Genomic DNA, 25,647 nt, shown 5'->3' on the forward strand with positions numbered 1-25,647 from the left:
TTCTTATGAAAATGTACTTCTAAGAACTCATTCATATAAAGAATACTGTTTTTTAAAAATTAAACTCAGGGCAAAGAATACAAAAGTATATGTGAGACTGTTTTATAAGAAGGAATTCAAATCACGTTTTTATTGTTTTTATGTAAATTAAAGATATAAGTGATTAGTATGGGGCTTGAATTTAGTTTAACCATCAACAATAGTATTTCATAGAAATTTTATTTTGAAGACGAATTTTATGTGTGCCTATAATGACAGTACGCTTTTATTTTCTAATAATGAAATCTTTTGAAATGCTTTCTTCATTTAGAGACTTAGAAACCTGATACCACGTCAAACTGATTTCAATCTGATGCGGGTTACACACAGGTTTCAAGAAAAATCTAAACACATGAAAGAAGATCTTGTCCTCATGCATTTTGAGAACCTTGAAAAATTTCAAAAACTCAAGGAAGAACAAAGATGTTTTAATATTGAAAAGGTTTTATAGTACAACTTTTTCGGAAATTCATTAGTGCGTAGTAGTATACTGTTTGTGATTTAAGCCGATAGTACACATTGCATAAGCGTTAATGCAGCTCAAGTTGCATGTACCTTTGACCTGTGCTCTGTCCTGCTCTCACCTTTCTCTCCCTCAGTTTCCCCTTTTCTCCATCCCCACTCCTGCTGTCACCTCTCCCTGAGACTAAGAAAAAGAACTGCCGTTCTCTGGAGTGGTAGGACAACTTGATCTCTTTTTTAAGTTGTCTGGTTGAAACAATGCTTCCAATGCCTTAGAAGTGCGGGATTGCTCCTAACCACTCCAGTGAGGGCTTATGGCTGTTGTCCCCACTAAGGGCTGTGGAATGGGATTCCCCCTCTCTGGTCCCTCTTCTGCAATCCCTCAGTCTTCCTGTCCCACCTCATTTGTCTCATCCTGGCAGTGTAGGATAATTTTCTGTTTGCTTCCCTTTCCAACCCCCTTAAAATATCTCTTCTTCTTTTTTTTTTTTTTTTAAAAACATCTCTTCTTTCTGGCCCTTCTCGCTTTGACTAATTCCCTGCTGTTTCTCAAATTCCTTTGAAAATCTTTGGTGATCTCCTATGCCTCTAAGGACATGAGCACATGATGGTGTGTGGAATCATTAAAGATTTTTAAGAGAATTTCAGATGACTAGGTATATGGAATGTGTAGACTACAGGCAAAAGAATTATAGTTTTGTTTATTGCACCATAAGTCACTTCTTAATTCATGTATTTAGAATGAAAGAAATTAAAAAATCCTGAATGTAGTCATCCCCCTGTGTGGAGGGAGGAAACGATGAGAGACAAACTCTGGAAGATCTTATGATCCCATTACTTGCCAGAGAGTAGAGGGTTGGGCTTCCCCTTCACATTGCATGGTAAGGAGACAAGGCACTCTTAAAGTAATGTTTATGTCAAAATCAAGTTCTGGAACTCTAATTTTTAAGGAACCAGCCTGTCTGAATTTGATGTGTCAAGTGTAATGCAAAAAATCTCCAAAGAAGGTTGGGAGAAAAGAAAATATGAAACCATTAAATATTCTGAAATAACTTATGTTTAACAATGGTATGAAACAAATAGGACAAAGGGCAGAGCCTATATATTCCTGGTTTTCTAAAGAAGAGAAGATCTTTAGATTTCAGAAAGTAAAATGACCAAAAATTTTTTTAAATATATTTAAATTATAATTTTTGACTTTTTAGTGGTTAAAGTTTCTCATCTTTGGATATAGGAACTAGCAATCTTATTAGTTCTTTAATATAATGCTTTAGTAGTAAAGTCATGATTAATCTTACATGTTACTTTTTTTAAATGTTTATTTATTTTGAGAGAGAGAGAAAGAGCTTGAGCAGGGAAGGGGCAGAGAGAGAGGGAGAGAGAGAATCCCAAGCAAGCTCTGTGCTGTAAGCACAGAGCCTGAAGCAGGGCTTGATCCCACAAACCATGAGACCGTGACCTGAGCCGAAATTAAGAGTTAGATGCTTAACCGACTGAGCCACACAGGAGACCCTTTACATGTTGCTTCTCAGAGCATTTATTTTCTTTGATGTTTTGATTCTCACTATTGTTTTTCTGTCACTTGTACCCTCCTGCTTATAATTCTACTGAAAATAATTACTGCCTGCATAGAGAAGGGATGATCCAATAATGGTATCACCTAATTCAGTATTTAATCCAATATGTGAGGTTGCTTCTGAATTCATTATTTAAGTGTGACTGAGTTTTGGGGGAGTTTGTCATTTCTTCTGGGTTCCCCAGAAGTCCTCCTAGAGTCCATCTCCTAAATGGAATTTTCCCTACAGACCACCTTTAGAGACAGCATTTTCTCTTTCCATTATGGTCAGGTCAGAAAGGTGGAATTAGGAAAGAATTATAGTCTTCTTTGTATTTGAGACATTTTTATTGCCCTTTTAGTATCATCACCCAGAATGAAGATACACACATTTGATAGACATAAACTGGGGATTCCAAAATTGTATTATATTATACTTTTCAAGATGAGTTATAGTGAGGGGCACCTGAGTGGCTCAGTCAGTTGAGCATCCGACTTCAGCTCAGGTCATGATCTCATGGCTTATGAGTTCAAGCTCCGCATCGGGCTCTGTGCTGACAGCTCAGAGCCTGGAGCCTGTTTCAAATTCTGTGCATCCCTCTCTCTTTCTGCCCCTTCCCTGCTCTCTGTCTTTCTCTCAAATATAAATAGAAAATTTATAATATCTCTCTCAAATATAAATAAAAAAATAATTTTTAAATTATTTTAAAACACATTAAACATTTTTTTAAAACATGAGTCATATTGACTTCTGCTTCTTAATATTACACAGTTGTGACACTTACTCCATTGGTAAATTACTGAGTTCTGAAAGTTCCAATGGAAAAATGTATGTTGTATGTGTACCTGTGAGTGTATAGCATAACCTGTTATTCTAATGAGTGGAATAACTAAACTAATGTTATGGGATATTCAGCAACGCTTGAGCAGAAGACGACAAAATGAAATAATGGCCAAAATTCAAGCAGCTATCATTCAGATTCCTAAACCTGCATCAAATCGTACTTTGAAAGCACTTGAGGCCCAAAAAATGATGAAAAAGAAAAAAGAGGCGGAGGTAAGGTGGTAATCCTTTAATATGATGTTGTGTTAATCTTAATGAAAGAAAGACTGATCTTTTTCTAAAACACAGAGAGAACTCCCCCAACTTCTTAATTCGTTTTCAAATTAGTTCCTTCTCATTCAAAACCCCTCCACTGCATGCGTATCTAATCCATTTTATACTGTTATTTGTTGGAATCAGAGAATGTAGCTTTAGGTCAGGAATAAGAAACTCATATTAAACGACACTACCAATCTGGACTGCTATGTAGAGAAGGGTCCTGTGGTCACTAGAAAAGTATTATAGAATGGTGCTTCTGTGATGAGTTGTAGCAGCCATGGGCACAGAGTTGTCATTCAAGGTACACATACCATATATATATATATATATATATATATATATATATATATCTCCATTCCCACAATGTTTTACTCAATTCTTTCTCATCATGCATTTTTCTGAGTCCAGAAATGTTAAGTGGTTTGCTTGCTATCTTTCAATTTAAGATACCTATACTAGTGATATTTTACTGGACTGTACCAGCTGTCAATCATTCCAGTATGATACAATGTGCTTATATTTCACAGGGAAGCAATACTACATTTTGATTCTAATTCCTCCAATCTACACTGCATATGCTACAGTGGTTATTAATGATATTCTCTCCTGTGACCTCAGGAAAAGAATAATAGCTACCATTTATTGAGAATCTGCTATATGTTAATCTGGGTTGGCCACTTTACATCATCTTTATCTTTTAAATAACTCTCCAAGTAGGGTATTATTGCCCTCCATTTCTAAGTATGGAAACTGAGACTCCAAAAGCCTCAATGTTTCACTCTTGTCCACAGAGCTGGTAAAGCAGAGGCAGCACGTCTCTCCAATATCTAAACCCCTTGTGTTTTGTGTTCATCCACATTTCTTTATTTTTTAATATTGGAAAAATATCTTATACTTGGATTCTAAAGAATAACACCCATGTAGGTTTTTCAGACCCAAATTTTAGAAAAGTATATAGTTCTAATATTTCTCTGAGTTGATGAAAGTTTATTAATAAAGCTTTGCAGAAGACGGAAGATGAGCTAAACTAATTTTGAGAGAGCAAATTAAAAACATAAATAAAGTTGCACAAGAAATGCTTAAAACATCCAAGACAACAATTTTTGGAGAAGTATTTATATCCAAAAAATTCTTATGCTTATTTAAAAGAATTGTAAATAAAAGTCCATAGCCTGATTCCTTGGTAATCTTCATTCTCATCAAATGGCCTTTGTCACACTGTCAGAACTGGAATCGTGAGCAGAATGATTCAAGTTAGGCAATTTTCACATTGTCTGAGATATATTTAGCCTAATCAGAATTATAAAAATATTCTGGTGTACAGTTTTTTATATCTTATCTCCTAATTAGCTTGGATTAGTAGTGCATACCATCTTGTAAGCTTGTAAAATGAAGATTTTCAGTGGTTTTTAGAGGCAGAAAACTGATAACAAATTTTCTTTAAAGGATGTGGCCAATGAGATTAAGGAGTTTGAAGCATTAATAAAAAAGGATCTCCAGGCAAAAGAAAGGTGAGATGTGAATTGTTTTCACAGTCACAAAACTACGTTTTGTCCTACTATAACTTTTAAATACTTAGAAATAGTGCAGTTAATTTATTTTTCTGTGCTATGCCTACGGTCCTAAGTTCACACTCTTTTAAAACATTCATGAAAATTGTTTCAAGTTTACCACTAATTTAAATTTGTCCCCGTAAAGCCTTTATTAGACTCTAGTTGGTTTCTTTCATGTTGCATCCACAGCATTTAGCACAGGGGCGTGCAATAAAAAGTTGTCAGATGAGTTTAACTGTCACTAAGATGGTCAGTTCAATGAGTTCATTGCAAAAAATACCTGACTAATGGGCTTCATTTACCCAAAGATAAAGATCCTCTCCCTTTTTCTTTCCTATTAGGGGTCATTGACTCACAGAAGATAATTGATTAGGGATTATGGATTACATAGGTAGGAGCAACTTGAGTTCTTCTGCATTTTTAAATGGAAACTTCGCAAATTCTAGTCACTTACCTTATATGGAATGTGAATTAAATCTCTGTTAAAGAAAAAAATAGAAATTATGTAAGTCGGTTCCACAGTAGTATTTCTGAGGGAAAGAAACAATCAAATGAAGAGGAATAAGAAAAGAAGAAGAGATTGTGAGGAAGTCAGGTATGGAAGGAAAATAAAGCAAAATGAAGGATACATACATTACCTTTTCTTCTACCCTCTGCAGAAACTATTTTATTTTATTTTACTTTATTGTTTTTTTTTTTTTATTTTATTATTTTCACTGAAGAGAAACAGAGACAGCATGACTGGGGAGAGGCAGAGAGAGAGAGAGAGAAAGAATCCCAAGCAGGCTCCATGCTGCTAGCACAGAGCCCGATGTGGAGCTCGACTCACAAAACCATGAGATCCTGACCTGAGCTGAAACCAAGAGTCGGACACTTAACTGCCTGAGCCCCTCAGGTGCCCAGAAATTCTTGATGTCCTATTCTTATCCCACTGCCATTTACCAGGGCTGCCCCTGACTCCTAAAGAAAACACAATCCAGTGGCTCCTGAGTGACTCAGTCTGTTAAGTGTCCAACTTCAGCTCAAGTCATGATCTCACAGTCCATGGGTTCAAACCCAGTGTCAAGCTCTGTGCTGACAGCTCAGAGCCTGGATCCTGCTTGGGATTCGGCGTCTCTCTCTCTCTCTCTTTCTGTCCCTCCCACACTCATGCTCTGCCTCTCTCTGTCTCAAAAATAAGTAACATTAAAATTTTTTTTGAAAAAAGAAAACACAATCCAAGCCTACTCACCCGTGAAGCCACCACCTGAACCCCACTATACTCACCCTGGACTGGCCCATGAAACCACTGGATTTCTTCCAACTCTTTCACTCATCTCACCAGCCACACACTCTGGAGTAATAAACAGATGGTATCCACCAGTGCAACCATTTTAAAATATTGAAATGCTTTTGTTACTTGTAGGTGAGTGGTATTCTCTATGGCTCTATGGCCAGCCCCTTTCCTTGGACCTCAATTTCATCACAATTTAGCAACCAGAATTAGCACCAAACATGGCAGTGTCTTCTCATTCCTGTACCAACATCCATTTTTGATTTATCAGTATCCTTGACATGTCAGTCTGTTAAATATTTTAAACATCATCCTTGTACAATACAGCTGCAAATATTTACTCTCCTCACTATTATTGCCTTTGCTGATCCAACCTCCACATAAGTCTATCAGTTAGCTTTAGAAACCCCAGACAAGAGTGGATTCTCTCTCATGTAACAGAAATCAGAATGTAAGCAGTTCAAATCGTGTTGAAGCTCCAAAGTCATCAAAGACTGAGGCTTTCCTTTAGTTCCACTGTTCTTTTGTGCCTTTTTTGTCCCCAAATTCACATTCACAATACAAGATGGCTCCTGGGGCTCTGGCCATTTGATCCATGTTTTAGATGTAAGGAAGGAGGATAGGCAAAAAGTAGATATCTGAAATAGCTGAAATAGCTCCTTCTAAGAACCCTCCCCAAAGTCCCAGGTAACATTGGTGCTTCCGTTTACTGGCCAGAATTCAGTCACATGGCCATACTTAGTAGAATAGAAGTTGGTGAACTGTAGTCTTTAGCTGGGTACCTTGTTTTCCTCTGTTTTGAGGAAAAAGGGAAGGAAATAGCAGTGTCTATCTCAGGTCCTTTCCATATAGAAGCCTTCACTTGGTCTTGCCAGAGATTTAGCACTGGGAGGTATGAAACATAGACATCCTCACTTCAGTTCTCAGAGTGGCAGGAGAGGCCATGGGGAAGCCAGATTCCCTGGACCTGTCACCTGTGACTGCAGCCTCATCTGGGACTGCAGACCGCTTCCAATATGCTGCAAGAGAGCATTGTCTCTTTAAAGAATGTTGGGAAACACTGGTCTGGAGCAAACGTTAAAGAAAACAAAAGTTATGGAACAGTATAGACTTTGTTAAGCCCCTTTTATTAATCGGTACATTAGTTTACTCTGAATATTTAGCTTAGGATCAAGTATGTTCTGGGCTCTTTCAAAAACTTCACACTACTGATGCCAGAAAGGACTAAAATCTCATAAGTTGACCAGAAGGAGCAATTTCTGCAGCTACGTCTTTATACAGTTCCTCAGGGAAGTCACCTCTAAGTCCGTCTTTTTTCTTTGTGGAAAAATGAAATGTTGTCTCAGAGCAACGTAAGAGCTCCCATGGCTGCTTTTTCCCCAAATGTACAATGTCTTTATTTTCTAAAACAATAAATGCTTCCATATACATATATATATACATCTATATATATGTTTTTTTATTTTTTTGGTGAGATTGTTGGCTGCTATAATTTGACATTTGGATTCATAGATTTTCTTTAGGCTGTTCCCAGCAATTACTTTTTAAGTACACACAAATTTGGCCAAGGTTCCAATTACTAGTCATGTAATTACACACCCAATTATTAACTCTGTGGAGGTCTGACAAGCAAATAGAGAGAAAACATAATTATTGTCCTCGACAAACTCACATCCAGGAAAATGAATATTTATTCAACTAAATATCATGTCGCTTTCTTCAGACTTTAATTGGAATGAGACAGCAGATAGATGGTTGGAGGGCAGACTGATTGATACATAAAGGACAAGGACTATGTTCAGCATATTAATCCATGTCTAGTCCAAAGCCAACTCATTATAAGAACACATATGAGTAAAAATATAATAAGAATTTTAACGAATGATCTAACAAGTTATGCCACATAATTTTCATAAGTACTTAATTGAATTTAAATTTTAGTAAATAGCATTAAACTTTCTCTTTGGTCCTCCTGAGGCTTTTCTGACTACCCGGGTTCTGCTCAAGGCCTCTCAGTGACAGAATACAACTGGAGGTGGAGCCCCTGCTGATAAAATAACCAGAATTTCAGTGTGTGGTTTTTTAAAAATTACTCCGTATAGTGCTTCTTGGCATACCTGAAACTTAGCAGACATCAACTACATGTCAGGACGATGAGGCTCAGGGACAGAGAGGAGTAACTAGGGTATTCATGAGCTCAGAGTTCATCTGGGAGCAGCAAATGTACAAAAAATGAACTATAATACAATATAATCTACACTATACACATGCAATTATTACTTCATTAAGCATGAATTAACTGTGCTTTTGTACTCCTTTAATACTTCTGTTTGATAAGAATTGATGATTATTTAGTTCCTACATACAATAATGTGTCCTTGTCTTTTGAATAAGACAGTAAGTTATATTTAAACTAAATACATTAATAATTTATAATATTAAAAATAATTACTTATAATATTAAAACTTGTTATTTATTGGCAGGTGACAAGATATATCTTGTTCCATTCTACTGTTATATTCTGTTTCTTTTGTAAGGAGATATGCAGATGAGAATTGATTATTTGATCCTTATATACATAAAAATATATATTTTACTTTTTTTGAACAGACTTTATTTATTTTAATGTTTATTTATTTTTGACAGAGAGAGAGAAATGTGAATGGAGGAGGGGCAGAGATACAGGGAGACAGAGCCCGAAGTAGCCTTCAGGCTCTCAGCTGTCTGCACAGAGCCTGATGCGAGGCTCGAACCCATGAACTGTGATATCGTGACCTGAGCTGACCTAAGTCAGACCCTTAACTGACTGAGTTACCCAGGCACCCCTGTATCTTTTACTTTTAAAGATAACTTTTGAATGAATCTATAAATTCTGTGCTAAGCCACCATTGTTCCAATAAACTGAGTGTGTGTGCTTTCTGTTGGTAAGACCACCAGGCTCTTCCGGATCCTTCAGTTTTGGACCTGAGGTGGGATAAGAAGCGAAGCAGGTCTTCTTAACTGGGTGTCCAGGACTTGGGCAAGAGGCTAGGTCAGTCTTGTAAGTGCAAGTGTGGCATGATGAGCAAGTCAATTTTCAGCTGCTAAGCTCCCAGTAAGAGCAGGTCCACTGCTCTAAGCATTCAGGACATTATTGAGAGTTCATAGAGCTACTTGCATTTGCACAAGGGAGTAGTGGATTGAGCCATCCACAGAAGTACTCTGTGTCCTGACATTAGTAGACCCGGCTGACTTTTGCACAGGTATGCCTTCCCTGACACTTTGGTTATCAATATTGTGCTTACTCTTAAAACAGGAGAGGCAATGCGAGACCTAGAGCCAGCAGGCAGAGGAGAGAAAAGAAACCCCCATCTCTGGGCCCAGTGAAGACCATGACAAGTGACAGAACAAATAGATGATAGGCCTAGAAAGAAGGCTGTGCTAAGGACCTCCCAGTGTAGAGTCCAGAAATAGGGTGAATGGAATCTAATGATAAGACATGGATGTCACAATGAAGTTTTAAGATTCGCTTTAGTGCTTGTCTTAGTAAGTTAACAGAGCACTGAAGGGAGCCTTTTCCCGAGATCTTCCTCCATAGTTGCAAGTAGTGGCATGTGGTTATATTGTTTTTCTAAATCCTAATAAAAACTGTTGTCCTTAGTGCCTCCAAGCCTTCTTCAGATACGGCAGGCCAGACAACTACTGATTTGTTAAACACTTATTCGGATGATGACTACATTAAAAAAATCCAAAAACGTCTTGAGGAGGATGCTTTTGCACGAGAGCAAAGGGAGAAAAGAAGGCGGAGGCTGTTGATGGACCAGTTAATAGCCCATGAAGCACAAGAGGTAAGATGTTTAGATATTCCTTGACTAATAGCGCTGGAAACTTTGCAAAATTTAGTCTTTTATGCATACATTTGTATATCTTATTTATTTAGTATTGGTTACTCTGAATCAAATGTCAGCAGAACATCTTCACATCATCACAGCAAATACACTCAGAAAAAAATTTCTGTATAAAACATTCACTGAAGAATCTAAAATCTGGTGATGGTTATACAACGTGAATGTGCTTTTTTCCACTGAATTGTACCCTTAAAAAATAGTTGAGATGAAAATTTTATGTGTATTTTCCCACAATTAAAAAATACTGACAAAAAAGGAATCTAAAATCTATGTTAACAATGTGTATGTATTGCTACTTTTGGAGGTAAGAGGGAGCTTTTTCCCAGTTCTTTTGAGGTATAATTGACAAACAAATATTATATATACTTAATGTGTCCAATGTGATGGATTGATACAAGTATACCTTGTGAAAGGATTGCTGTAATGAAAATAATTGGCATATCCATCACCTCACATAATTTTAGTGTGTTTGGTGAGAACACTTAAGATCTACATTTATAAATTCTACGTTTTCAGATTGACATATAAGTGGGATTATGCAGTATTTATCTTTCTGAGTTTGACTGTATTTCACTTAGCTTAATGCCTTCCAGGTGCATCCATGTTGTCAGAAATGGCAGAGTTTCCTTTTTTAAGGGTTAATAAAGTGCCCATTGTGTATATACACTAAATTTTCCCTATCCATTTATCCATCAGTGGACTCCTGGGTTTTTCCGTACCTTAGCGACTGGGAATAGTGCTACAACAGACATGGGGTGCAGACATCTCTTTGAGATAGTGACTTCATTTCCTTTGGAAATATGCCCAGAAGTGGGATTGAGGGAACATACAGTAGTTCTATTCATAATGTTTTGAGGAACCACCATATTGTATTCCATAAGGCGACAGCAATTTACATTCCCAGCAACAGTTTCCAGCAGTTCCCTTTCCTCCACAGCCTTGCCAGCACTTGTTACCTCTTGTGTGTGTGTTTATTTTTTTTCAGACCCTTTTATTTTTATTTTAATTTTTTTTACAAATAGTTTATTGTCAAGTTGGATTCCGTATAACACCCAATGCTCATCCCCACAAGTGCCCCCTTCCATGCCCATCTCCGCCTTCCCCTCCCCCCCAACCCCCATCAGCCCTCAATTTGTTCTCATCATTCAAGAGTCTCTCATGGTTTGCCTCTCTCCCCCTCCCCCACTATTTAATAGCCATTCCAACAGATGTGAAGTGATATCTTATTATGGTTTTAATTTGCATTTCCCTGGTAATTAGTGATGTCGAGCACCTTTTCAAATATCTATTGGCTTTTGTTTGCTGTCTTTTGAGAAATGTCTGTTTGGGTCATTGGGAGGCGCCTGGGTGGCTCACTCTAGGTTAAGTGTCTGACTCTGGCTCAGGTCCTGATCTCACGGTTCATGGGTTCGAGCCCCGAGTCGGGCTCTGTGCTGACAGCTAGCTCAGAGCCTGGAGCCTGCTTCAGATTCTGTGCCTCCCTCTCTCTCTCTGACCCTCCCCTGCTCATACTGCTTCTCTCTCTCTCTCTCTCAGAAATCAAGTAAAAACATTAAAGAAATAAATTGGGTTTTCGCTATTTACTTGTTTGAGTTCCTTATATATTTTGGATATTGACTAAATGTACATTTGCTAATATAGTCTCCCATTCTGTTGCCTCTTTACTCTGTTGATAGTCTCCCTTTAATATGTAGACACTTTTTAGTTAGATGTAATTCTCCTTATATATCTTTGCTTTTGTTGACTGTGCTTTTGGGGTCGTATTTAAAAAAATTGTCTAGACCAATATCAAGAAGGTTTTTCCCCTATACTTTCTTCTAGTAGTTTTATAATTTCAGGTCTTATGTGTACATCTTTAACCCATTTTGAGTTGGTTCTTACATACAGTGTGAGATAAGGGTACATTTTTATTCTTCTGCATGTGAACATCCAGTTTTTCCAGCACTATTTGTTGAAGAGACTGTCTTTACCCATTATGTAGCCTTGGCACTCTTGTTGAAGATCAGTTGACTGTACAAGTATAGAGTTATTTCTGGACTCTCTATTCTATTTCATTGTTCTATATGTCTGTTTTTATGACAGTACCATGCTGTTTTGAATACCATAACTTTGTAATATATTTTGAAATCAAGCAGTGTGATGCCTACAATTCTGTTCTTCTTGCTCAAGATTGTTTTACCTATTCAAAGTTTTTTGTGGTTCCATATGAGTTTTAGTATTTTTTAAAATTTCTGTGAAAAATGCTATTGGAAATTTGATAGAGATTTTATTGAATATGTAGGTGACTTTAAATATTATGGACATTTTAGCATTACTAATTCTTCCAATCTCATGAACATGAGATATCTTAATCTATTTGTGTATTCTTCAGTTCCTTTCATCAATGTTTTGTGGTTTTAGTGTACAGATCTTTTACTTCCTTGGTTGAATTTATTCCTAAATAATTTATAATTTTTATGCTATTATGAGTGGCATTGTTTTCCTCTTCTCTTTTTCAGATTATCCATTATGTATAGGAACAGAGCTGATTTTTATATGTTGATTTTATATCCTGCAACTTTACCGAATATGTTTTTTAGTTCTGACAAATATTTTCTGTTGCTATTATTGGAGTCTTTAGAGTTTTCTTTTTTTTTTTTTAATATATTCGAGAGAGAGGTGGGGGGGCTAGGAAGGGGGGAGAGAGAGAGAGAGAAAGAGAGAGAGAGAGTCCCAAGCAGGCTTCACACTAAGCACAGAGTGTGACACAAGGCTTGATCCCATGACCATGAGATCATGACCTGAGCTGAAATCAAGAGTCAGAGGCTCTACTGACTGAGCCACCCAGGCACCCCTAGAATTTTCTCTATATAAGATCATATCATATGCAAAAAGACAATTTTACTTTTCTCTTTCTTTCTGATTTAGATACTTTTTATTCTTTTTCTTGTCAATTGTACTGGCTAAGACTTCCAGTATTATGTTGTAAAGGAATGGTGAAAATGAGCATCTTTGTCTTATTCCAGATCTTAAAGGCATGCTGACAAATGGATAACTTTGATCATACCATTGATTAGGACATTAGCTGTGGGCTTGTCATAGATGGCCTTTATTATATTAAGTTACATTTTATCTATACTTGATTTGTTGAGAGTTTTAATCATGAAAAATTACTGAATTTTTGTAACCTATTGAAATTATCAAGAAGGGACCTTTAAAAAGAAAACAACATGGAGAAGTTGTTAGTCCTCTAAGTTTGTTTGTTGGTCTACTCTAGTGATTCTCAAAGTATGATTCCTGGACCTACAGCATCAGAATCACCTGAAAGTTTTAAGGAATTTAAATAATTGCACCTCACCTCAGACCTACTCAATCATAGCTCTGGGCTAGGGCCCAGGTAATTGGATCTAGCTATAGTGAGAATAGCTGATCAACTGTTACATTGAAATGTATTTGCTGAACCCCTTTTGTGCTCTAGGTACTTGTTCTAGGCATAGGATACTATAGTGAACAAGAATAATGAGAAATGTGTTCTCACAGAACTTGCTGTTTGGGAGAGGATCTATAAACGAGAAACTAGGTTAGTGTGTGAAAGGGAAGTGAGGGCAATGGTCACCATAATCTAGGTATGAAGTTATCCTAGTTTAAGTTTAGGGCAATGACAATGAGAATGGAGAGAAATGGCTTCAGGAGCTATTTTTTAGTAGTAAAATCAATAGGTATTAATGGTTCATTAGACATGTTGCAGTGAAAAAGTAGGACGAGAGGCCAGGTGTCCTGCTTGGGCAGCTGAGTGGATGGAGATGATGCTGTGATGATAGGAAGAACTTCCTCCTTGGGGAGGAAAGTGATTTGAGATGCAAATGTAAATAGACAAATTCGTGTGTCTGAAATATGAAAGACCGGTTTCACATAAGTATGAAGAAGTGAAACTATTTATCCATGGAGTCACTCCTTTCTTAGAGAAAAACTTAAAAAAAAAACAACTGTCATCTCCTTGTGCTAAATAGTTATTTCTTACTTCAGATTCATGTATATCTTTACTCAACCATACATCTTTACTTTCACTTGATAGTCTCTCTTTTAATTAGAATTGTACATTATGGAAATTAGATAATTGAAAAGCAGATGATAAAATAACTACCTATTTCAAATTTAATAACTAGCAATGGAATTTTGAACATATTTCCATTTAATATTACAAAACATTTGTCTATTGGCTGCTAGGTTTTTTCTTTCCATTTTTCTGCATATAACCTAGACTTGATATTTACCTGGCGAATGGGGTGAATGAGTTCTTTCTGATTTTCCTCACTTTATATGAGGTTGCTAGTAGCATTGGCGTTTCAAAGCTGTAGCCAGAGATTTGTTCGGGGATCCAGCTGCCTAAAGGACATTAAAAGAAGTTAGTGCTCCAGATATTTCCATCAAGGGAACTGTGTCTTCTCAGTGTTGGGGAAAGATGCTATTCCTACAACCAGGCTGGGGTATGCAACAAAGGGCCTCCATTCCCACTGCCTCCTTTAGAGCAGTGTCCTGCCTGACCTCCGTGCACAGCGGACACCAGGGCCACTGCTTCACAGTGGTGGAATGTGAAGTTCTCATGTGCAACGTGGCCTGTTTTCTATCCATTCTTCTGTCTCCCAAAGAGAAAATGGCATTTGTCAGGGCTGGAATTTCCTTTGCTTCCCTCAAGTATCTGTTGCTTTGGGGACCATGAATCTGGTGTCAGTCCTGGATGCTTTTATTCTGGCCCCATTTGTACTCCAACTGCCAGAAATGCCTCTGAATATCTTTTCTAGCTTCCAAGTTGTGGCAGTGTTCCCTGGGGTTTGTAGACTCTGTTGTAGTTGGGCTTGTGAAGAGAGAGTCACAATAACGATCTGTGTTGAACTCATTATCTTGCCCAGTGATTTAGAAAGAAATGTGACTATACAAATGAAATGACGAGATTTAGGATGAGAAAGAACACTTTTTTGGAAGAGGAGTTTTGGAGAAGGGTGGGGGGGAAGGCATGGTAAAAGAAGGGCACGTATTGTTTACAGTAGGGGCAGTATCACTAGGTATGGAATGGAGTAGGGCTGATTTAAAAACATACATAGGAGTTAAAATAGACCACTTTGTCGAGAATTGGGTATTAGGAATGATAAGAGCAGAATGAACTTAGGATGGCCCTAGCACTTTATAGGTCCCAGTATCATAGCTTTATAGGGTTATCAACAGAGATGGGGAAATACTGAGGGAGGACTGGGACTGAAGGAGAGTTGATGAGTTTAGTTTAGGCATTTAAGCGGAGATTATGAACAGTGTCCCAACTGTTTCTGTGGTCATTTGGCTAGCATCTTGGTTGGTTCTTAGGATTCACTCCAACTCCACTGTCTCTACCTTCCCCCTTTCTGTATTATTTACTGGAAGCTGGCATTTGAACATCAGATGCTTCCCCCACTTCTTAACCCAAACATGCTTGAATATTTAGCTTCCAGGTCTTTCTGACAATATCTCCTTCCTCCACGAGAGCTGCTCGGGCATCTTTGGAGAACTAAGCAATGGCACGGACCAGGGTAAGCTCCAGCTCCAAGCAGAGGCAGAGGGCCTGGTAACCAAATTGAGGGTATTTTGGATTGTAACTCTGTCTAAATCTTCTGCAAATATAATTAAAAGAGCTTGAGTGGCTCAGCAGTTAAGCATCAGACTTTGGCTCAGGTCATGATCTTGTGGTTCATGAGTTTGAGCCCCACTTTGGGCTCTGTGCTAACAGCTCGGAGCCTAGAGCCTGCTTCAGATTCTTTGCTCCCTCTCTTTCTGCCCCTCCCTTGCTCACATTCTGTCTCCCTCTTTCTCTTAAAAATAAATAAACATTAAAAAAATTAAAAAGAGAAATGTGACTTTAATTATTTTATTCATTGCAGACATAAAGTATTTCATCTGTGTTACAGGTTAAACACAGATGTAGGCTGTAGGCTGCCCTGAGCACCTAATGTTTCCACATCCCAGTGAAATTTTTGGAAAAGTCTATTTCTAAAATATGAACTACTTGTAGAAGGGAACAAAAAATAAATCTTTTCCATTCAACTTTTGGGTGCAGGTCTTAATACACTTGATGGTTCTTCATACTAAAGCTTCATATCCGTAGTATTGACTCAGCATTCAACAATTCCCTTTTCTTTTTCCCTTTCCACCCATAATGAGTTGTCACTCAAGTAGTAATGGAAACAATTCTGACCAATTCAGTTTCTTCTTTACAAGTGTCAGAATGACCAGCTATCATTTAGACAACTAAATTGCCTTCCCATATAACCAAATATAGAATATATTCTATATTAATTATAAATCACTTGGAATAATAAATCAAGGCTATTTTTTTTTTAAATATGACCGTGACTGTGCCTTATGTATCCCAAACCACCCCAAAGTGTAGTAGGCTGTTTGGGCAGGACTCAGGCATGCTGTCCTTCTGCTGGTCCCCACTGGCATCCCTTACCTGTCTTTCATCAGCTGGTGGCTTGGTGGGAGCTGGTGGCTTGGTGAGAGCTGGGAAGACTGGTGCCTCTCTCTATGGTCTCTCATTTTCTAACAAAGCAGAAAATGAGGCCTCAGTGGTAGGGTCAGAATACAATTAAGAAAATCAATCCCAGGCTTTTGTTTTGTTTTGTTTTGTTTTATTTTGTTTTGTTTTGCTAATGTCCCATTGGTCAATTCAAGTCAAATAGTTACCCCATATTTAAGGAGTGAAGAACTAGATCCTCCTTTCTAATAAGAATAGCTGCAGGAACCATTGCAAGGATGTGGATGAAGAAAACTGAAGAATTTGGGGCCATTTTTACGTGCTGCCTTAGCTCCACTACTGGATCTCAAAAGGAAACAAATAATTAACATTAAAGGTTCTAGAATTTTATAACTAGACTAGACATATTTCAAAGTTGTTCACAATTTAATTCTTTATCTTCATGGCACTAACAAAAAAAATCATATTTATTTTCAGTTTAAATTGTATTTAATCTACATTTTTATATAATTCCCAGGTTCAAGTTTTGGAATTTACCACAGAGCACTATTGTTATTTGCATCTAGATTCTGAAAACATATATGATATTTCTCCCATAATCTCATAGTGGCAGAGATCATTTGAAACAATGTCATTAATGATGCCATATTTTCTTCCTAAGTAATTAGATTGTTCGGTGTTAAATGGACAACTCCAATGTTTAAGTATTTTTTTACATCTTCCCCTTTGAGAACTCTAATTACCTCCTCCTTCCACATGATGTCTCTGTTTAGGCAAAATGAGAGTGTAAAGGGCTTTGGAGATCATCTTCCACCAAAACCCCTCCTTTCACCTGTCAAAAAATAGGCCCTGAAAATCCAAGTTACTTGTCCAAGACCATATCTCCAATTAATGGTACAACTGGGGTGGCAATGGCTTCTGATTCCCAGTTTAATGTGTTTTTTTCCACTGTTCATTTACCAACTCCCCTTCTGTTCTCTTGAAATAGACAAGAGAACCAAGAGAATACATGTAGTTTCTTTTTCAGATCACAACCAGTGAGATTTTACAAGATAAGCAGTAGGTCATTTTCCCTTAGATTGTCTTCCAGTCTTCCCATTCCATCAGGTTGTGGCTCTTCCTCACTCATGTAGTCAGCTCTCCACACTGGCAACTAACCAGATCCGCTATCTTCAGCCAAAGCCTGTATTTGTTTTTACAACGAGTATTTATTTCAGAAATTTCGCATTTCTGAAAGCTTCCTTATAAATTATGAATCCTATCTCTTATTTATCAAATCTTGAAAACAGTCACCAGATTTATTTTTCATTGGATTTTAAACAAAGTAAGAATTCATGTAAAATAATTGTGACTTGCAAGATCATAATGCTTCCAGATACCAAAACTGAACATACAATATTTGTTGGAAATTTTCATTTTTATAACAATTTTTGCCATGTTCAGATTTAAATCAGATGGCAGAAATGGATGCTGATGAATACTATGCCTTTTAGACATTATTTATGCATAGGCTCCTTAACCCAATGGGAAATTTGGACATGGCTTTGGCAAATAATTGGCTCCTCCGATGGTGTTTTCAGGAGGCGTACCGGGAAGAGCAGCTGATTAACCGGCTGATGCGGCAATCCCAGCAGGAACGCAGGATCGCTGTGCAGCTCATGCATGTTCGACATGAAAAAGAAGTTTTATGGCAAAACAGAATTTTCAGAGAAAAGCAGTATGAGGAAAGACGACTTAAAGATTTCCAGGATGCTCTTGATCGAGAAGCGGTAAACAATAGCTCCCTTAAAAATATTTCTAAGGGTACTCTTGATCTTTTCTACCAAGTCAAGGTAAACAAAACTGTGTTTAGAGTTAATTTTTTATACAATCTCTCTCTTGTCTCCCCACTTTTACTTTTTTGTAACTACATTGACAGCACATAGAGCTTCTACATGTTACACTCTCTCTTTAGTCTTGATTCCACAAATATTCGATGTTCACCACCCATCTTTATGTTCACATCTCTCTGGTCATTTTGCTTGTCTGAAACCCATTCTCCAGGACATTCTACAAGAAGGGCTCAGGGAACAATATTCCCTATATGTTGTATTGGATATTAAGTATGGCATACTGAGAACAGTAGATGCCTTTTATACCCGATTGTCAAGTTTTGCTGTATATAAAATCTTTAGTCCACATTTTCTTTCCTTGAATATCTTGAATACATTATTCCATTTTCTTCTGGGAAAAGTGTTACTGTCAAAAAAAATAATGGTAATCTAATTTTCAGTTGTGTCATTACTCCATTTTTCTAGATGCATATGCAACTTCATTTTTCTTTACAGTCAGCTAAGTTTACTAGAATGGTATTGATGTTTGTTATTCTAGGTGAATATTCTCAGTCAGTGAGAGCACTTTTAAGCTGCCTCCTTTTAATGAGACACGATTGGCCTTTAATAAATGATTCCTTGCTTTCTGATAAAATAAGATTGTGTCAAGTCCATATTGTATTATTCCTTCCTCCAAACCAAACCAAACGATTTATCCAGGGTACTCAGGTTGACTGTATTTGAGATTGTACATAGATACCAGGATCCAGATGATAGGTATGCTCGTGGCTTCTATGGTATTGTGTCTAGGTCCTTATATAGCTCTGAAAATGAAAATAATTAGCTCTTTCAATTATTTAATGCATAAATATTTTTCCTTATCTTTATGTGTATAAGGGTTCTAATAATCAAAATTGATCTGTTCTATCAATAGATTGTACAGATTAATTCTTGCCTATTTCTTATTGGAGATATTCCAAATTTATTCAACTCGTTGGTCTAGATTTGATTGAAGAAATGCAAAATTCATGTGAGTGGCACTTTCAATAGCCTGTCTTTACTGTCATAAAATAGTCACAAAACTAGGCTGAGCAGAAGAGAAAACCTTACAAAAAATAGGAAGGAAATGCTTTATTTATCAGCCTTATGGTTTCCACGGTGATATTCCATGAAAATGAATACAGCTTTTGCCAAAATTATACAATTCTTAGAAATATAGTTTGGAGAGTCAGGAAAATAGTGCTTTTGCTTTGTAGAACAGACATAGCTGAAATGTTAGGGGCGAGGGGTGAAGAACCATACGTCCAAGAATTTGAACCGCATGAACACTGATCTCGAGTGTCCTCTTAAAGAGCTGAATTATCTGGATAATGGTTTCATCCCTCTTTTTTTATATATAAGAGTAAACTTGAATGGATTGAATGGCATTTTCTTGCATTAATAATGTGTTTAGCTAATCTTCCTAAGTGCCTATTGAAAAATATGTTTGCTTCAAGCCCGGTTAATTAAGTGCAGAATAGTAAAGCATTTATAGTAGGACTTGTCTCGCTGTGATGAGAAGCACTACCTCCTTTTTTCTTTAACTGGCCTTGAATTAATGTCAGAAAGTTGGAATGCTCAGGCCTGCTAGAGCCTCAGAGACCAGAACTGTGAGGTTGTAAGGCATCTGAAAAAAATTATATTCCTTCGTCTCATAATGATTACCTTTCCCTAAAGCTGATGTATGTGCTTCTCTGGCAACCCTTTCTGTGAGACAGCTTGGTTTTGCAGGTTACCTCCCTAAACATTGGCTCTATCACCCCCTACATCAACAGTAGCTGGTGTAGGAGCCAAAGAAATGAATATTGAATTGAATTTGCCAAAAGAACAGACCTTTCTTTCCAGCATCATGCACTAAATAAAATACATTTTGTTCCCCACAGCAAATCATTCTACTGCTTCACTTTTGTGAAGAAGAGAGTTTTTAAAAATGTTTTTGTTACTTGTGGCTGTTTTTGTAGTTTTTGTTATTGTTTGTGGTGGAAGAAGGGGGAAAATTCTAGAAGTACTTTTAAAGATTTTAAGTCTGTTAATGATAAGGATATTAATAATACTTTATATAATTAATATTAATTATTGATTTGCTCTCATGTGGTCCCTTTCTGTTGAGTCCTGCTGTGGAAATGCTCTCCTGCTTTTCTTCCTACTTCACTGGCTGCCCCTTCTTGACCTTCTTTGTCGGCTCATTCTTCTCGAATACCAAAATGTTTAACGTCGGGGTTCCTTAAAGCTTAGTCACAGGCCTCTTCTTTTTCTCCTCTGTGTTATTTTCTCAGAGGTCCCCCTAATCCACAACCATGGGGGCATAGTCACTGCCATAGACAGATGACTCCTGCCTTTATATCTCTGCCTTCTGCAGTGAAGACCCATATGCTCAACTGCTCTCCTGACATCTCTACTCAGATTTCTCAGAGACTCCTCAAATTCAACGTGTTAAGGCCAAATGTATGTCTCTTGTTACTAACTTGGCCTTTTTCAAGGTTCTATATCCCAATAAATGATGACACCCTTTATTCAGTTACACAAGTGCAAAATCTCAGGGTCCACTTGAACCCTGCTTCACCCTCTCTTCCATAGCCAGAACATCACTACGTCCTATCAATTTCATGTACTATCTCTAATTTGTCCATTTTTCCCCATGTCTATACCACACCCCTGTCTCTACTACTACCACCGCAATGGTCTCCTTCATCCATTTTGAGAGGCTATGAATTAGCAACTACAATTGGGGTATACAAGAACATAACATTTTTTATATTCTTTAAATCAACCTGAGCTTGAAGTCCAGCAGCCCATGTCTGCCCACCGAGATTCACAGCGCCCCAGGTCACAGGCCAAGACATCAGGGAAGCACACTGCAGTCATCAGGCCCAGGTCCAGCCTGTTGCCTCTGGGGCCTCAGCTACCAACCCACACATCGCCTACAGAGGCACATGTCTTCACGGAGGCTATTCCAGGCTTTGTTGGTCCCTCACATGTTCCCCTCTGAGGCTCTGCTGCTCCCCAGGAAGTGCCGGGGAGCAGGTGTGCATCACTTCCTCTTTCTCTTTGCTCTCAAAATCTTCCCTTCTCTCCTCTCTCACTGAGTGACGTACATTAATTCACCTTTGAAGATAGCCTTTTAAAGAGAAGAGGCGTTTCCCACAGCTTCTGCTTTTCTGTCTTGCCGAAATTCCCTAAAGCAGGAGTTAAAAAGACATCTGTCTACTTGTTAAAATTGAAAGGAAAACTAGAGATAACTTCTACATATTGCCTGCCCTACTTTCATCTCCTCCAAATCATTCTCTGTTCTGCTGCCAGAGGAATCTTCTTACCCTGCAGATTTGACCACTGCCCTCACACTCAAAAGCCCACCCATGACTTCCCTTTGACCAGATCCCTGCTCAGACCTTCTTTCCCTCCGTCTCCCAGACTGTGGCCGCGCTGGCCTGCCCTCAGATCCTTGAACAAGCCATTTCTTCTGCTTTTCCTTCTTCCCACATGCCTTTTCCACAGCTAATCCTCATCTTTCAGAGCTCTGTGCACTTGCCACTTCTTGCCCGGTTCAGGCCTCCTGTTATGCACCACACCCCAGAGTCCTTCCCTGGTGCCTCATACTGTGCAAGTATACAGTCATTGTGTGACCTCTTCACTGTCTCCCCCACTGGGTGTAAGCTCCTGAGGACGGCATCATGTTTGCTTCTGTCCACTGCTATTTCCCCAGGGCTTAGGCCAATGTCTAGCACATTTAAAGAAGGCGTGGGGGGAGGGGGGTACAGAAAGGGATAGAGAGAGTGAGAGAGGGAGAGAGAGAGAGAGAGAGAGAGAACTTCATGTTTTCCATCATCAGTTTTTGTCTGTTTTGGTTTTGTTTTTAGATTAAATCTTTTTATCTCTTCCTTTAAAATAATTGGGCATATTTTCTATATTAAGAATTTCTGATTTCAAATTTCTGTTCCACCTGCTATTATGAGCAGTACTTAATTATAATAACATTTAACCTTTGATGAGTATTTAAGAGTCAAGCATTGAGCTATATTTATTACATGCACATAGAATTCTCACAACAGCCATTTGAAGTAGACACTCTCCTTATCTATGTTTTACACATAAGGAAAACGAGATTTAGAAAGCTCGCTGTCACACAGCTGTCAGTGGTGTAGACAGGAGCACAGCTGGCTCTATCAGACTCCAGAGTCTGGGCTCGTAACCACCAAGATTTACTACCTCCCACAGACTTCCTTTTTCCTTTTCCTTCTTTCTTTTTTTAGGGCTTCAACCCACTGTGCTGTAAGGGGACAGGAAACTGTGGTGGGCTTAGCACGGGGAGGCTAGGTGGGGTGAGGGTAGAAAACTAGCAGCTAAAAAGAAGGAAAGGGTTGGAAGGAAGAAGGGAGAGCTCGGAGATGAAGGCTGCTTTCTTCCTGCTGGGGACATTCTGCCCTTCTCTTCAAGGCTCGGGTCCTGTCACTCCATAGTGCTTTATGGGCACTCTGCAGTCAAGTGGCCCCCCGGGCACATTTTACCATCACCGTGTCTATAAATGCTCATCTAGTTACGGCTGCCCTTTTGGACTCCACTTTCGTCTGACCTCTTTGCAGGTCATGAAGCCTGCCCTAAAGCCTGGTGCTTACATTGTGTTCTTGCCCCAGGAAATCGCGGCCTGCAGAGCAACACAGCAGTGGCAAGTTCTGCTCTGATTCCCGAACTTGCCGAGCGTACAGAATTGACTTCAAAGGGCAACCAACCCAACCCCTTTCCCTGTAGATAGAAAACAAACAAAATAAAACAACAGTAACAAAAAGAAAGGAAGCTTCCATTTGGTTTCGGAGACGAAAGCAGTGCATTGTCAGGCGTTTAGTCATGTGTGAGTAGGACCATAAGAAATATTTGCCCTGACAGGATGGTGTAGTGAGTTTTTTCTGTGCATGCCAAGTCTTATTAATACCCCCACTCATGGGACATGGAGGCTAGGGATGGGGGGCTCTGAGAGGAGCCAAGGACTTGCCTCCTGTACATGAGCTGGGGCTTGACTTTGATGGCAGCCTCTCCAAGGCTTCCCCTTCATCTTAAACCCAGCAGGTTAAGTTACAGGAGGCGAGAATTGTTTCTGGAGCATGTTAGCACAGGATGGAATCTCTCAAGGAGCCAGTTCAGCTATTTGAAAGCAACATTTAATCATGCTGAGTTTGACCTTTGTACTTTATGTGAAGAAAGTGTTTCTCTGAACAACATAATAGTGCACCAAGCAGAGGGTCATGGTGAACTCTTAAGTATTTCATTACTTTCTGCAGAAATAAACGTTCTCTGAGTGAATTTTTCTGATTTATAAAGACTGTAACAGCAAAAGGTTTTTTTGGTTGTCTAAATACATTTAACATTTGTTGGCGCATGTGTGATATGCTCGAGCCAGTAATATCAGGGAATTTCCAAAATATTTTCTAAGTATAAATTAGTGTCCTAGAACTCTCACTACAAGACAGAGGGCATTGGCTGGACAGAGCAGATGTGTCCGGTTATGGCTCCTAAGCCAGGTACGAAGGGGCCACCATGATAAGGTCTAGCATAGATTTGCCTGTTTCTCTGTGATCCCTGACTCGGACGATCTGAAACCTATGAACTCAAGGCTTTTTTTTACACATTAGAAATCGAACTTATTGTTAATCTATGTTGGGCTTTCCACAGTCAGACCACTTTTCTCTGTACTATATGTTGCTGACAAGATAAGGTAAAGGTGGAATATTTCTAATACTGTCATTGCCGTCATACTCAGTACTAAATGAGGAAAAAAAGTGTTCCTTCATGATTAAGTCTTTCTTGGTATAAAAGGAGGTTTCATTCTACTTAGAGATTTTTTTTTTTTTTTTTGCCAATTGAAATGATAACATTATTTTCATTTGAAACATCACACAATTACATTGACTCAACCATGTCTGTCTTTATAGGCTTTGGCAAAACAAGCCAAGATTGATTTTGAGGAACAAGCCATCAGAGAAAAGGAAATTCATGAACAGATTGCTGCAGAAAGAGCCCAAGCTCGTTATAAAAAACATTACACAATGTGTGCGGAAATTTTGGATCAAATACTTGATTTGTCCACTAAAGTGGCAGACTATAGAATGTTGACAGATAAGTAAGTGTTACTCTTTAAGTCATCACAGTACAGACATCATAGAAAATGGCGATTGTACAAGTAGACATTCAGTTGATAAGAAAAGACAAAATTTTTCATGAAAAAAGTGCTAACCAGTGGGGTCCATTATACCTGAATTACTGACTCATTCATACACTGATGAGCTTTACTTAGGGTGCATTTATATGTCTTTTAACATTTAAACTTTGTGTCTAAATTTACCATAATTTACAAAGACAAATATGATAATTTATTTGACACATTTGGAACTTTCTGAAAGATTGGAGTTATTTAAAAATTATTTTACTAGTCATTAAATCTATTTATTTTCATTATACCTTGTTTCTAAAAAGAATCAATGTATTTATAAGGAAATATTCAACAATACAAAACATATTAGAAATACGCCAGATAAGAACAAAGGAAAATCCAAATTAAAGTAGAAAGTTAAGACCAAAAGATAAATTAGAACACAGTTATATTGGCACTAGTAGATCTGCCAGTGGCTGCAACTAAACTGTAAATTTTATCTGAGCTTCCTGGTAGACAAAGGAAAAAGGAAAATACAATCTGTCATGTGTTTTCCATTTTCCATTCTAGTTCTTTACAGAATACTTGGCACTAACTTTAGAACAATAGCTCTCTCAATTGGCACACTCACCTAAGATACACTGAGTAGTGTCGTAGATCTAGTGGAGAATTCATCAGCAATATCTTTAAGCAAATGCATCATCTGGCTTCATAGACCTGTTTCTTGTGATATTCTTTGCTGAAAGTTATAGGGGAATGATATCACAGGGGATATCAGTGAGATTAATTCTGCAAGGACAGGGATAAGGCAACCTGGTTAAATATGTACGCCTTTCAAATTACTCAGACTAAGAGCTTCTTGAGAACCCACTGTTTTCCCTAGTGGCTGCACCAGTTTGCATTCCCATCAACAGTGCACAAGAGGGTTCCCTCTTCTCCACATCCTCGCTTTTTATTTCTTATCTTTTTGATCCTAGCCATTCTGACAAGTGTGAGGTGATATCACATTGTGGTTTTGATTTGCATTTTCCTGATGATTAGAGATGTTGAGCATCTTTTCATGTACTTGTTGGCCATCTGTATGTCTGCTTTGGAAAAAGGTCCATTCAGATCCTGTGCCCATTTTTAATTGGATTGTTTGGTTTTGTTTCTTTTTTCTTTTTTTTTTCTTTTCTTTTCTTTTTTTTTTTGCTATTGAGTTGTAAGAATTCTTTATATATTTTAGATATTAACCTTTTCAGATATGTGATTTGCAAATATTTTCTCCCATTCAGTAGGTTGCCTTTTCATTTTGTTGAT

At 38.0% G+C, this 25,647-nt stretch overlaps 1 protein-coding gene across 1 annotated transcript in view; it reads left to right on the forward strand.

The window, feature by feature from the left end:
- The window catches only part of SPEF2 (sperm flagellar 2), a 186,052-nt gene that overhangs the window by 22,550 nt on the left and 137,855 nt on the right, over window positions 1-25,647 (forward strand). The window contains exons 4-9 of the mRNA XM_039248276.1: window positions 311-481; window positions 2,973-3,113; window positions 4,605-4,669; window positions 9,626-9,812; window positions 17,937-18,125; window positions 24,131-24,318. Coding sequence (XP_039104207.1) covers window positions 311-481; window positions 2,973-3,113; window positions 4,605-4,669; window positions 9,626-9,812; window positions 17,937-18,125; window positions 24,131-24,318 — 941 coding nt within the window. The remainder of the gene's footprint in view (window positions 1-310; window positions 482-2,972; window positions 3,114-4,604; window positions 4,670-9,625; window positions 9,813-17,936; window positions 18,126-24,130; window positions 24,319-25,647) is intronic.

This window comes from Hyaena hyaena, unplaced genomic scaffold, assembly GCF_003009895.1.
Source record: "Hyaena hyaena isolate Hyena2069 unplaced genomic scaffold, ASM300989v1 scaffold_310, whole genome shotgun sequence".
Classification (NCBI taxonomy): Eukaryota; Metazoa; Chordata; class Mammalia; order Carnivora; family Hyaenidae; genus Hyaena; species Hyaena hyaena.